Genomic DNA, 12,366 nt, shown 5'->3' with positions numbered 1-12,366 from the left:
GTGAATCTCAAACATAAAATTTTTATAATAATCATTTTTTTTTCTTTTGTAATCCACCCAGCATAAGATATTAAAAAAAACCCAAAAGAAAAAAAGACAAAAAAGATGAAAAACTATGTGGCCATTAACAAAGACCTGCATCATTTCCAATTTTATAACTAAAGATAAAAAGAAAAAAAATAAAACAATCATCAGTTTGCATGTCGATAAACTTTACACCATAAAACCAAATCTTTTTTTCTACTACCGGAACCTAACGCCTAAACAGCAGCGAAGATATCAATTTCTAAAAAACCGTTTCTTAAATTATGGTGTCGAGTCAAAACTAACTTGTAAATCCCCATCCTATCACTCCATGTACCTAAAGTTTGTAAGTTACCTTTCTGCTTGATCAGTTGTACTTGCTGCACCGGGAGTTGTACTACTTGGACCCGCACCACCGTTCTCTAGAGATGGAGGTGATGTGCCCCATTTGCCTTCTGACTCCAGTGGTTCGAGTACACACACGCCACCGTCACTGAGTCCCAATGCGAGTTGATCTGGTTCGGATGGGTGTGCAGCTATAACAAGTGGGTGCACCCTTAAACTGAAAAGGTTCATAAAATTAGAGGACACAAAAATATTTATGAAATAGTTATATAAAATTATAAATATTGTAAAACTGTAGGGTTTGTAATTATTTGTAATATTACATATTTGTTACACTTTTTTAAACAAATATGAAAAAAGATGTTTCGGGCCTGTGCAGCCTGTTTTGGCCCATTATCCAACCTGTTGGACTAGAGGTACACAGAAAAAACGGGTTGGAAACTGAGCACGGTTTGGTTGACCCTGAACCAAACTGTAGGGTTGAGACTTGAGAACGGCGTAGCCCTAAAGTCTAAACTTTGAAACCGATTTGAACCCGGTTAAAACCCGCTCATTTTCCCTCTCAAAACAGGTTGGAAACCGAAGCTGTTTCACCAAAACACTTTGTTTTGACTTTCTTTTGCCTAACCCAACTCAAACCTTATTCTTTCCCTCTCAAAACCGGGCTTGACTTTCTTTGGCCCAACCCAACAGAGTTTCAAACCGGTCAAACCCATTCTTTTCCTTCTCAAAAACCAGGTTGAAACTCGTACCAGTTTCACCGAAAATCAAGTTTGACTTTCTTTGACCCAAAGCTATCGAGCTTCAAACCAGTCAAATTTGATTCTCCCAAAAACCGTGTTGGATCCCCAACCAGTTTACTAAAAACCAGGTTTAACTTTTTTGGACCCAACCCGACCCGTTTTGGGCCTAAAACCCGATTTATGCACCTCTGCGTCTGATCACCCAATTTGACACCTTATAGAATAAAAAAATAAGTTTGGTACACATTGCAGTTTCAGACGATCAATATACGAACTGGTCAAACGTGTCAAAAGTATGGAATTCGGAAATATATTGTTTTCAGTCAAAATACATCCGAAAAGTACCCGTGTTGACCTATAAACCGACCCTCTCCCTTTGCCACCTCAACAATATCATTTGCATAACATAATTTTAACAGTAATTAAAAATATGTGAAGGGCTGAAAAACAAATATGATAAAATGAACAAATACCGACTTTGGATTGCTTGGCAAATAAGCATTTGAAGTAATCCGGCATCGCAACCTCAGTGTTGATGAAGTAAGAATACCGACACTCGCATCCTCAAATCCCACAAATATCGATTGGCTATCACACGAGTAAGTAGCATGGGTAATCAATCCACTTGACTCTGGTGGGAACCACTGTTTCACAACAATATGCATCACAATTCATCAGTAACTAATGGATTTAGTTATAAAAGCATCTGGGTCAACCTAACCCATTTTGACCCGAACCCAATGAAACTCGGAACAATTTTCTCTGAAAGTGGGCAACTATATGAATACTTGGTGAATAAGATACCTGTTTGGGTGACTCCAATTTAGGTGCTTCATAAACGGCTATCTGAGTTTCATGTACAGCTAGCAAATGTGTTTGGTCTTGGTGAAATTGCACACGCGTGTCAGCAAGGGGACCTACCACACGCCCTGCTGGAATTTGCAGAGGTTTACTTGTTTGTTTTTCCCATCCGTTTGTGTTCCAAACACACAACTGCATACAGAAAAAAGCTCTCTTATTATGAGGATGATTATTGTCTGTCAAATATGTTTACAAACACAAACGTGAACAAAAGTTATTCAGCTTTTGTTCATTTAATTAAACAAGCAAACACATGTCATGTTCGTTCATTTAAATTGGCTTATTTTCGTTCATTTGCATTGATTTATGTTCTTTACGTTACGTTTGTTTAAGTACGCTCTTTTACATCCGCTAATATATTCATTTAAATCTTTAGGCACATAACACTTTAGTCTAGTTTTAATAACTATTTAAGCACAACACATTGTTGTTCACGTTCACATTTTATTGGTTTTAGCTTTTGGTCGTTTATCTATGTTTAGTTATATTCGTTCGTTTACGTTCATAAACTGTTCGTTTATATTGTTAACAAATAAACCTAAACGAGCGTGAACACGTTTATCAGTTTAGTTGTTCGTGTCCGATTGCTTGTTCGATAAAAGTTAAACACATAAATGAACGTGAGCACACTCAATTTTTAATGAACGAACGCATACAAGATAACCCTGCTCATTTAGTTGTTCGTTTCCAATCGTTTGTCCGGTAACGAACAAACAAAAACAAACGCGAACACATTTAGTGAACAAACACAGACAAGATAACCATGTTCATCTAGTTGTTCGTGTCCAATTGTTTGTTCGGTTAAAGTTCAACGAACGAACGCAAACGAACACGAACACGTTCGCTTTTTTAACGAACGTACATGAACAAGATAACCTCGTTCGTCTAGCTATTTGTGTTCGATTGTTTGTTCAGTTAAAGTTAAACAAACGAGCACGAACATGCACCACCCTTGTTCGCTATTTCGTTTACAGGCCTATGAAAAACTAAACAGCCCGTTAACTAAATATATGAACAAACCAAATTACCTGAGAATCAGCACCAGAAGATACTAGAACATTAAGCACATTGGAGAAAGCCAATCCAGTTATCCGTTTATGATGGCCTTTCAGCTTCGTTTTAACCTATTCATATAAACAACAAAAACATCACTTTGTATGTTGACTACAGAGTTGACTTTTTCAATACTCTTGAATAAAAGATCTAATAAACAACCTCATCAACTCGGACATTGTATATGTGAATTGAAGAATCCTCCATTCCAATGGCAATAATATTATTATCTTGTGGATGAAATGCCAAAAACGTTGCAGCTGGTGGTGGGGACATGAATGTAGTCATAGTCTGCATGATTTTCAAAAGGGTATAATGGTCATATATGTGTGCGATAAACGTGGATATAAAATGTTAACTAACCTTAAACGTCATCATATTAAACAAAGATATTTTGCCTCCAGAAGCAGACATAACATATGAGTCATTCTTGGACAATGCAAAGCATGGGACGGCATCTTCAGGGTTTGTATCACTAATATCGTTAGTCATCAAAATACCGCTTGCTGGTTGCCATAGTTGAGGTATCACATTAGCAGTAGCCTAAATAAAGTAATTGAAAACATGTCAGAACACAAATTTAAGAAATATAGAAGTGAATCCAAGTTGGCACCTGTTTGGTTTGTAAATAAAGGTTTGGAATTGAAAATTATAATGTGATATCATCATCATCATCATCATACTCAGTATATCCCACCAATAGCAAAGCTATGTATATATAATGTGATTATATATACATATAAAAAGCAAATAGCAGTTAAACTCACAAAAACGCTGTTCATTTTTTGGGTTCAAATAATGCATTTTTTAGTATCGTAAACTATACCAAGTGTCGTTATCGTACCAGTACCGTGAGAACCCGAACTGATACCGATCAAACAACGTAAGTACCTCAGTGTTGGTATTATCAGGACTGGTATTAGTATTCGTTTTTATGGATTTCGGTTGATGTAAAACATGTGTCAACATCCTTTACAACATGGGCACGGGTGTAAGTATTATCAAGAGCAATATCAGTATTTGTCTTTATGGTTTTTGGCCAACGGGTAAAACTCGTTTACTAGTAATAGCATAAGACCAAATCATCTTTGTTGATATTATTGTATTTATGTGATTTCTTGCTTCGGCATACAAATACTATTTAAAAATAAATTTTAGTACCTTCCCAGTTGAGCTGCGGTCATTTCTTGGCCATTTCCATAGTTTATGAACCGCATTAGCTGCTAAAGCCAATATAGCAAGTCCCGAGTTTGTGTATATCAATCTTGAAACCTGTACATGTACCGCGTTGACCAAAAGCCAAAAAAAGTCAAACCAGTTTAAAGCAAAAAACAGTGACAACAGTATTAAAACTGAAATGAAAATGATACCCTCATTGGTGAAGATGTACTATCAGGGAGCCTTAAAGACCGACACTGTGACGGTTCAGTTATTTCAGTTAACTTCCATATTCTAGATTTTTCCACAGCCTCATCTACAATTCTGGGCTTTACATCAATCGGGCCCCGATTGTCACCATTCTACAAAATTTACACCATGAGTCATGACCACTAAATATAAATTATCTAAAAATGGTAATTTATAGGCCGGTAAACAAACACAACGTTTAGTGAATTGGACTGAAATCGTTCAGCAGAAAGTTCATTTATTTAATAAACAAAAACAACATGAACAAAAACTTGTGTTCATTTGATTAAACTATTTGAGCTTATTTATGTTTGTTCGCTTATTGAATAAACGGGTGAAGGAACATGAACAAAAATTTGTTTCATCTGATTAAACGAGCATGAACACATGTTTCGTTCGTGAATGTTCGTTTATGTTAGGTTAAATATTAATTAACACTAAGTACATAAAAAATTATATATATATTCATGTTATGCTTATATATTTTAACTTCAATTTTAAGTTACATTCATGAACTTTTGTTTATGTTTGTTCAATTATGTTAGTTTACATTTATTTGAGTTCATTCACGTTCGTTTAGATTTTTAACAAACGAAAATGTTCATTTTCTTACCAAACAAACTTGCAAAAGAAATTTGTTCGTGTGCGGTTAAATTCAAATAAACGAGTGAGCACACCCCAGTTCGTGTCCATTCGATTCGTTTACAGGCCTAGCAATCTGTTCATACTAATTATCAAAAAATCAGAAAATAAAATGCTAACCATAACCACCATTGGAGGCATAGGTGTAACCCTATCCATAATGCTGGGTCCCACAGGTGAATTAGCAGCAGCACCAAACATGGTCATCATTTGGGGCTGTATATGTATCAACCATTTCATTAAGACGCCATGAAAATTTATATAAAGACAATTTTAAAGCATAATATTAAAAACCAAATTACCTTCACAATAGATGCAGATGTGACCCTTGAAGGGTCAAAAGGTCGACTTTCCATTGTTCTTAGTAACCTAAGTCCATCTTGATTAGCAAGAATCTTGATCCCGTTTTCGTTTGTTGATACAGCCAACAGAACACCTTCTTTGTTGAATCTTATACAAGGAGAAGCCTGCAAACACATCAAGAACCAACATATAAGTAGAGTACAGCTGGTGATTTCAGCCCGTTTACCTGTTAACCGGCCGATTTGAGCAATTTTTTATCACTAACAAAAAGTTCGGATTTTTAAATAAAGCCATGGGTGTAAACGAGCCATTCCCTGCTCGTGTAATACTCAAGGTCAGCTTGTTAAAAGCTCAAAGTGTGCTACTCGAGATCGGCTTGATAAAAACTCAAACCGAGCTCAACCCTGAGGATCGGCCTTGAAACAAGCTTGTTTAACAAACGAGCATTAATGCGAGTTTCACTTATCTAACTCAAGCTGTCTCGCAAGCCTATTATTTATATAATTTTTATTTGACGTATTAAATTTATATAATAGTTTTTATTATATATCAAATTATGATAACTATATAATATATTATGCTATATATAAAAATCACAATTTAAAAAAGCTGAAAATGTAAATAAATAAACTATAAAATAATAAACGAGCTGAGCTCAAGCTTGAAAAAACAACTCATGGGTCGTGCTCGCTTTAATAAACGAGCACGAACCCGAGTTTCACTTATCTAACTCAAGCTGGCTCGCAAGCCTATTATTTATATAATTTTTATTTGATGTATTAAATCTACATTTATATAATAGTTTTTATTATATATTAAATTTTGATAACTACATCATATATTATGCTATATATAAAAATTATAATTTAAAAAAGTTGAAAATGTAAATAAATAAACTATAAATTAATAAACGAGCTGAGCTCAAGATTGAAAAAACGACTCATGGGTCGTGCTCGCGTTTTAGAAAAAGAGCACAAAACCTAAAATATTTCAAAGCAAGCCGAACACAAGCCTAGTCGAGCTCTGGGTAGGCTCAGTCTCGTTTGCACCCCTAAATATAGCTTTTCTAAACATATTTTATAGCCTAGTTCAGTTTTACATTGATTTCAAACCCAGCCTAACATGACTTTTTGAACCGAAATTTTTTTTACCCATTTTGAACAATAAGTCAACTGTTCATGGCCACCAATTATGAAAACTCAGTTATATATCTAAATGTAAGAATCCGATGAGTACCGGTAAACCACCATCAGCATCAGTTGTTGTCAATAAGTTAACATTATCCATATCCCAGAATTTAACCATAAATTCATCACCGGCAGCAAGAAACCGATTCTTTGTAGTATCAAACCGCACAACTTCAACAGATCGTTTACCGAGCCCGATATAAGTACGTTTCACAGCTCCTTCACTTTCATTCCATTCAACAATGTAAGAATCTCCATCTTTACTTGTTCCACATGAGAATAACCTATTGATTATGCAAACAACATTAGATATGTATATTAGATGCCAAATATCATAACAAAACATATAGTTTTAAGCCAGTCTTTTATAGGGGCAATTGCATATATCTCATTACAAAAATATATCAAATTTACTCATTTTGATTTGTTTAATAATAAATAAATTACAGAATGACTATTTTACCCTCTTTCCTAAAAGTTCAAAGTTTCCCAAATTTTCATGTTTACTCTTTTTTTTAATGTTTCGCAAAATATTTTTTTTCTTTTTTACTAAGTTTTTCTTTTTGCGTTTTTTAATTATTTTCTTTCGTCTATGAATAATCTACTCTTCCGACACTCGTAAAAAATACGGGTGACAATCATCAAATGAAAACTAGTTAAAAATGAGTAAATACGTAAATATGAGAAATTTTAAAGTTTTAGTAAAATAAGATTTAAACACTCATTATATAACTTATTTTAATAATATAAATCAAAATGGGCAACAAGAGGATATATACAATTTCAGATTTGGGTTGGGTAAACATGCAATTAGTGAAGTTTAGAAGGGCATATATGTAATTCTCCCCTTTTTATATTATTCGTTTGTGAATGTATCAACCAATGACCAATTTGAAAGTAAACGAGTTGAATTTTTCACACAAAACATCAATAAATAAATAAAAAGTTGAAAAAGAAATATCAAATCTTTAACCTTGTTCCATCGGCGCTATATGCCATCGCGGTGGATGAATGGCCTGGTGCATCGTAGTCCACCCTGGAACCCATATTGTCATACAACCAAGCCTTTATTTTCCCATCGGTTGATGTAGAGAAGATAAACTGGTACACATAAAAATAAAAAATAAACAAATTGGCAGTTGCACAGTGTTTATAACAAATTAGAGGCAATTTTTACCTGAATAGTTTCCTTGACATGTGGACATATAGAATACACTGGTGCTTCATGACCCTCAAATGTAAACTGTTTTGCCCCTGTTACTGCATCCCACACCTATAATAAAAGAATTAAAATTATATATAAATAAATAAAAGATTTTAACGAAAATAGAAACACCGAGTCAAAAAGTAACGAAACAAACCTTTATTAATCTATCCTCGCCACATGTCACAATGCAAAGTTGTTTGTTCGGGTGAGAGAAAGCAAGATCATTAACACTGCCACCATGAGCCTCAATCTATACAACCATAACAAATAAAGTGGTTAAATATAAGAAACGCCACCTGTCACTACTTAAACAAGAAAAGATGAACCTAGATATCAAACAAGACAAACCTCCAAATGGTTTCTGAGATCATCAGCACCATGATATGAGTATATCTGCACAATATGTTTTGAGAATGCAACACCTATATGAAAGAAAAAATACCGATTAGGTTATATTTTAAGAGAGAATTATTATTGAAGAAAGGTAACTTATTAATATTACCAAATAGTGATCCATCGGGGCTCCATGTTACACGATTTATAATTGCAGTATTGTCGTTGGTCAAGGATGCCTATTACAAACACAAGTCACAAGTCAAATTGACTACTTAGCCCAAAAATACCCTATATTGTTACAAAGGAGACATTTTTCAACAAAATAATAAGTTAAAAAAAGACTAATGTTTGGATACAAACCTGCAAAGGCATTGTAAGAACACTAATATCCCAAATCTTGAAATTCTTGTGAGCAAGTTTCTCCCTGCTAGCTACTTCCCATATCATGATGTCACCATTGCTAGTTCCAACTAATATCAATAAAGGAAAATATAAAATAATATTATTTTACCAATTTCTAGCATTAATAATGTTTGAAATGTAATGTTAATGGGAACCAAGCACTTACCAAGAAGCAGAACTTGCTGTATCGGATGAAATTCCATACTTTTGACTACAGACCCCTGATTTAGAGTCATCACCACGGTTTTAGGCAAATCATCAGAAGAGTAAGAGCTTTGACCATGACTTTGACTTAGACTTTGACTTTGACCCATATAACCAACAGGTAACATATTTACAGGCATATGATTGACCTGCTAAGAACATCATACATGCATCAGCATATAGTTTCTAAAAGTGTTTCAGAGGATCCTTATATAAAGAAATAACATAGGGAAAAGTATGCCATACTTCATCAGATATCCCAAATGTGCGTGTTCTCTTTAACGAGTGTTCAGAATCAGCTGTTTGATAATCCACAGCTGGATTGTTGGTAGGAGGAGTCCTAGGTCGCTTTAGCATAGCTTCAATATGATATAAAACAAAAAAAACAGCAAATCATATTCAGAAACATTGCACTCTCTATTAGGCTTGTAAACAAACTGAACGTGACCATTTGTGAACCATTCGTTTATTTAATAAATGAACGAACACGAACATATTTTTTTGTTTGTTTAGGTAAATGAACAAACATGAACACATGACACATGTCTCCATTCATTTATGTCTACTTGTTACGCTCATTTATGTTCGTTTACGTTCTTTAATATGATCATTCAAATGTATTAGGCCCATTACAATATCGTCTAGTTCTAATGATTTTTGAAGCCTAAACATTTATGTTCACAATTACTTTTAATTGGTTTTAGCTCAATTATGTTGATACGTTCGCTCGTCTGTGTTTAGTCACTTGTACCCACGAACATAAACGAAATCAAACAGGAACAAGTTAAGTTTCTTGATGAACTAACACAAACAAGAAACCCTTCATTTATGTTCGTTTACGTTCTTTAATATGATCATTCAAATGTATTAGGCCCGTTAAAATATTGTCTAGTTCTAATGATTTTTGAAGCCTAAACATTTATGTTCACCGCCCTGTTTGCGGTGCACGCATATAATGTATATATGTGTGAAACCTCATGTGGGCAAAAGTGAAATTGCACTAATTTTGGCGTTATTTACTAATCTCGTGAAAATAATGTTAAAATTGGCGGAAGGTTAATCAGGCATCATGTGGTGGCGTTGATAGCCGAAAGACAAGGGTACACGCACCAATTGGCTGGTATCCCGGTGGTTGAGTGCTATGTGCCTTATGTCCAAGGCTTGATGCAAAACTACTATCGAGCCGGGGGTCTCACCGGAAGCAGCCTCTCTATTCCTACGGGGTAGAGGTAAGGCTGTCTACATCTTACCCTCCTCAGACCCTACCATAGCTTTGCTATTGGTGGGATTTACTAATGATGATGAAACATTTATGTTCACAATTACTTTTAATTGGTTTTAGCTCAATTATGTTGATACGTTCGCTCGTCTGTGTTTAGTCACTTGTACCCACGAACAAAAACGAAATCAAACAGGAACAAGTTCAGTTTCTTGATGAACTAACACAAACAAGAAAACAAAAGTTCATTAACTGTACGTGTTTGATCGTTTATTTGGTTAAAGTCAAAACAAACGAACATGCTCCATTCGTGTTTGTTCAGTTCCTTTACAAGCCTATTCTCTATTATAATACTTTTATCAAGAATTTAACCAAGATGAAAATACACATACCGGCATTATTCGGCGGAGTGAAACCAATTGGAACCGTGGAAACTGATGGATGAGGCACAGCTGGATTTGCCATCCAACCAGCAAGAGACGATGGCATAGGTGCAGGTGCAGGCTGAAAAGGCTTAAAATACAAATAACAATGTACAAATTAGGTTAAAAAACTAAGTTTTACAGTTACAACTTTAACTGACTGTAAACAAAAGGCTAATTTCACTTACACCATGAGCACCTAGAGGTGGAAAGCCTGCAGGCTTTGGTACAGAACCCATTAACGGATTAGTAACCGGTGATGGGGCCCGTGCACCATTTGGCTGTGACTGCCCGCACGAATGGTCAACAAATAGTGTTTTGATATCAGGGTTCGGCTTCGGGTTCTTACAAAGCTGGTGTTGCCAATTCAAACTACAATTTGTATTCACATATTAATATTGAAATAAACTCATGTTACTGAATCAGAAATCAAAAGCTAGATATGAACCTTTGGTTAATAAGTGTTCGAAGTCTTGAATTCTTTAAGCCAGGAAAGTTTAACTTGTCACGGAACAGGGGATTTGCTTCAATCAACTTCTTTAACTCACCCAGCATTATAGTCCTAGCAGATTTCGTGTCTCCGTATTTTGATAATTGTTCATTGTCCCTGTACGCATGCATGTATTTATATCAAAACTTTAAACTTTTTACAACTCGTACGTATTATGTATTAAGTATTAACTATTACAATTTACACACCTGAAGTTATCTAGAGTCAAAAGCTGAGTTATTTCTTTAAACAGATCTTCATTGAAAGCAGAAAACACTTTCAAATCCTTCACTAGAATCTCAACCCCTTTAGAACGATCCTTCCTGCAAATTAATCAGATTATAAGAAACCTCAATATTAATCAGACTAAAGATAGCCTAAGTGTGTATACGTATGAACAAAATTTGAATCAACACATACTTGTCTAGGGCTTCTAGATACTTCTGTTTTCGTATCTCGAAGAAGATTTTCATTGAGTATCTGTTATCATCAACCTTTGTGAATCCAGAAAGATACTTCTCCACCTCATCCCATTCACCATTTGTCACCATTTCTTCAAAGTATCTCATATTGAAGAAAAAACCAGATTCTTGCTCCAACCTCCACAACAAAAAAATAAAAATAAATACTAAATACAACTTACACAAAAGCAGGTAGGGATGATCATTTGGTACCAAGTAATGGGGGGTACCGGTACAATACCAAACTGATACCGTACCGCTACAGTTCCACTTTTCCAAAAATTCGGTATCAGTATTTTCGGTACCAGTACCAGCATTTCATAATGAGTACTAGTACCATACCAATACCGTACCGGTACGGTTCCCGCTTTTCCAGAAATTCGGTATCGGTATTTTCGGTACCGGCATTTCATAACAAGTACCAGTACCACACCGGTACGGTTCCCAGTTTTCCAAAAATTCAATCATAGTATTTTCGGCACCGCTACCCGCATTTCATAACGAGTACGATACCATACTGGCACAGTTCCCACTTTTCCAGAAATTCAGTCTGTAATTTTAGTACCAGTAATGTACCGGTCTCATCCTTAAAACACATGTGATTCGCTTATAACAAACAAAATCTGCAAAAATGAAAGAAAACAAAACAGAAATTCAATAGATAATATTAAACCCTACCTATGAACAGTCTCCTTGAACTTCTCTTCATCTAGAAACTGAAGAATTAAAAACACAAGCTCTCTGCTGAGAGAAGACATAGCTTCCTCTAATCTGCAATCAAATCAAATTGAAAATTTTAATAAATAAATAATAATAATAATAATAATAATAATAAATATTCAGAGACAACATAGCTTTCTCAAACTGCAATCAAATTAAAATTTCAAAAAATAAACCTAAAAAAATTACAAAAAATTGCAAAAAATACATGAAAAAAATAAACAAAGTTAAATAAAAAAAATACAGAAATAAAATACTTAATACGTAGAAACAACATAGCCTTTTCTAAGTTGCAATCAAACTAAAAGTGAAATAATAAAAAAAATAATTAAACAATATT

At 34.6% G+C, this 12,366-nt stretch overlaps 1 protein-coding gene across 2 annotated transcripts; it reads right to left on the bottom strand.

Moving 5' to 3' along the window:
* Nucleotides 1-375: 375 nt before the first annotated feature.
* On the bottom strand, nt 376-12,073 carry LOC143606454 (topless-related protein 4-like). Of its 2 annotated transcripts, none has more exons than XM_077082218.1 (25): nt 11,985-12,073; nt 11,266-11,445; nt 11,055-11,168; nt 10,804-10,962; nt 10,544-10,727; nt 10,326-10,446; nt 8,961-9,073; nt 8,677-8,866; nt 8,469-8,578; nt 8,275-8,344; nt 8,121-8,194; nt 7,927-8,022; nt 7,743-7,838; nt 7,539-7,666; nt 6,615-6,849; nt 5,378-5,542; nt 5,196-5,291; nt 4,397-4,546; nt 4,188-4,298; nt 3,390-3,569; nt 3,189-3,317; nt 3,002-3,097; nt 1,917-2,105; nt 1,590-1,756; nt 376-586 (listed from the first exon to the last, which is right to left on the bottom strand). In XM_077082218.1, the coding sequence occupies exons 1-25, from the start codon at nt 12,062-12,064 to the stop codon at nt 376-378; spliced, it is 3,444 nt and encodes a 1,147-aa protein (XP_076938333.1). In that variant the 5' UTR covers nt 12,065-12,073. The 2 variants fall into 2 exon arrangements, with proteins under 2 accessions (XP_076938333.1, XP_076938334.1); XM_077082219.1 differs by having other exon boundaries at nt 8,677-8,863.
* Between the last annotated feature and the right edge of the window lie 293 nt (nt 12,074-12,366).

Source organism: Bidens hawaiensis, unplaced genomic scaffold, assembly GCF_021521415.1.
Source record: "Bidens hawaiensis isolate Kalapana, Puna unplaced genomic scaffold, B.hawaiensis_p1.1 tig00074878_1, whole genome shotgun sequence".
Lineage (NCBI taxonomy): Eukaryota > Viridiplantae > Streptophyta > Magnoliopsida > Asterales > Asteraceae > Bidens > Bidens hawaiensis.
This window is presented reverse-complemented; position numbering and strand designations above follow the sequence as displayed.

Bases quoted from the DNA above. Each gene is read 5' to 3' on its own strand.
- LOC143606454 (XM_077082218.1), bottom strand. From the start codon at position 12,064: ATGTCTTCTCTCAGCAGAGAGCTTGTGTTTTTAATTCTTCAGTTTCTA. The intron at 11,446-11,984 runs GTAGGGTTTAAT...TTTGTTGTGGAG, and splicing joins TTCAAGGAGACTGTTCATAG to GTTGGAGCAAGAATCTGGTT. The intron at 7,839-7,926 runs GTTTGTTTCGTT...CTTTTATTATAG, and splicing joins GCGAGGATAGATTAATAAAG to GTGTGGGATGCAGTAACAGG.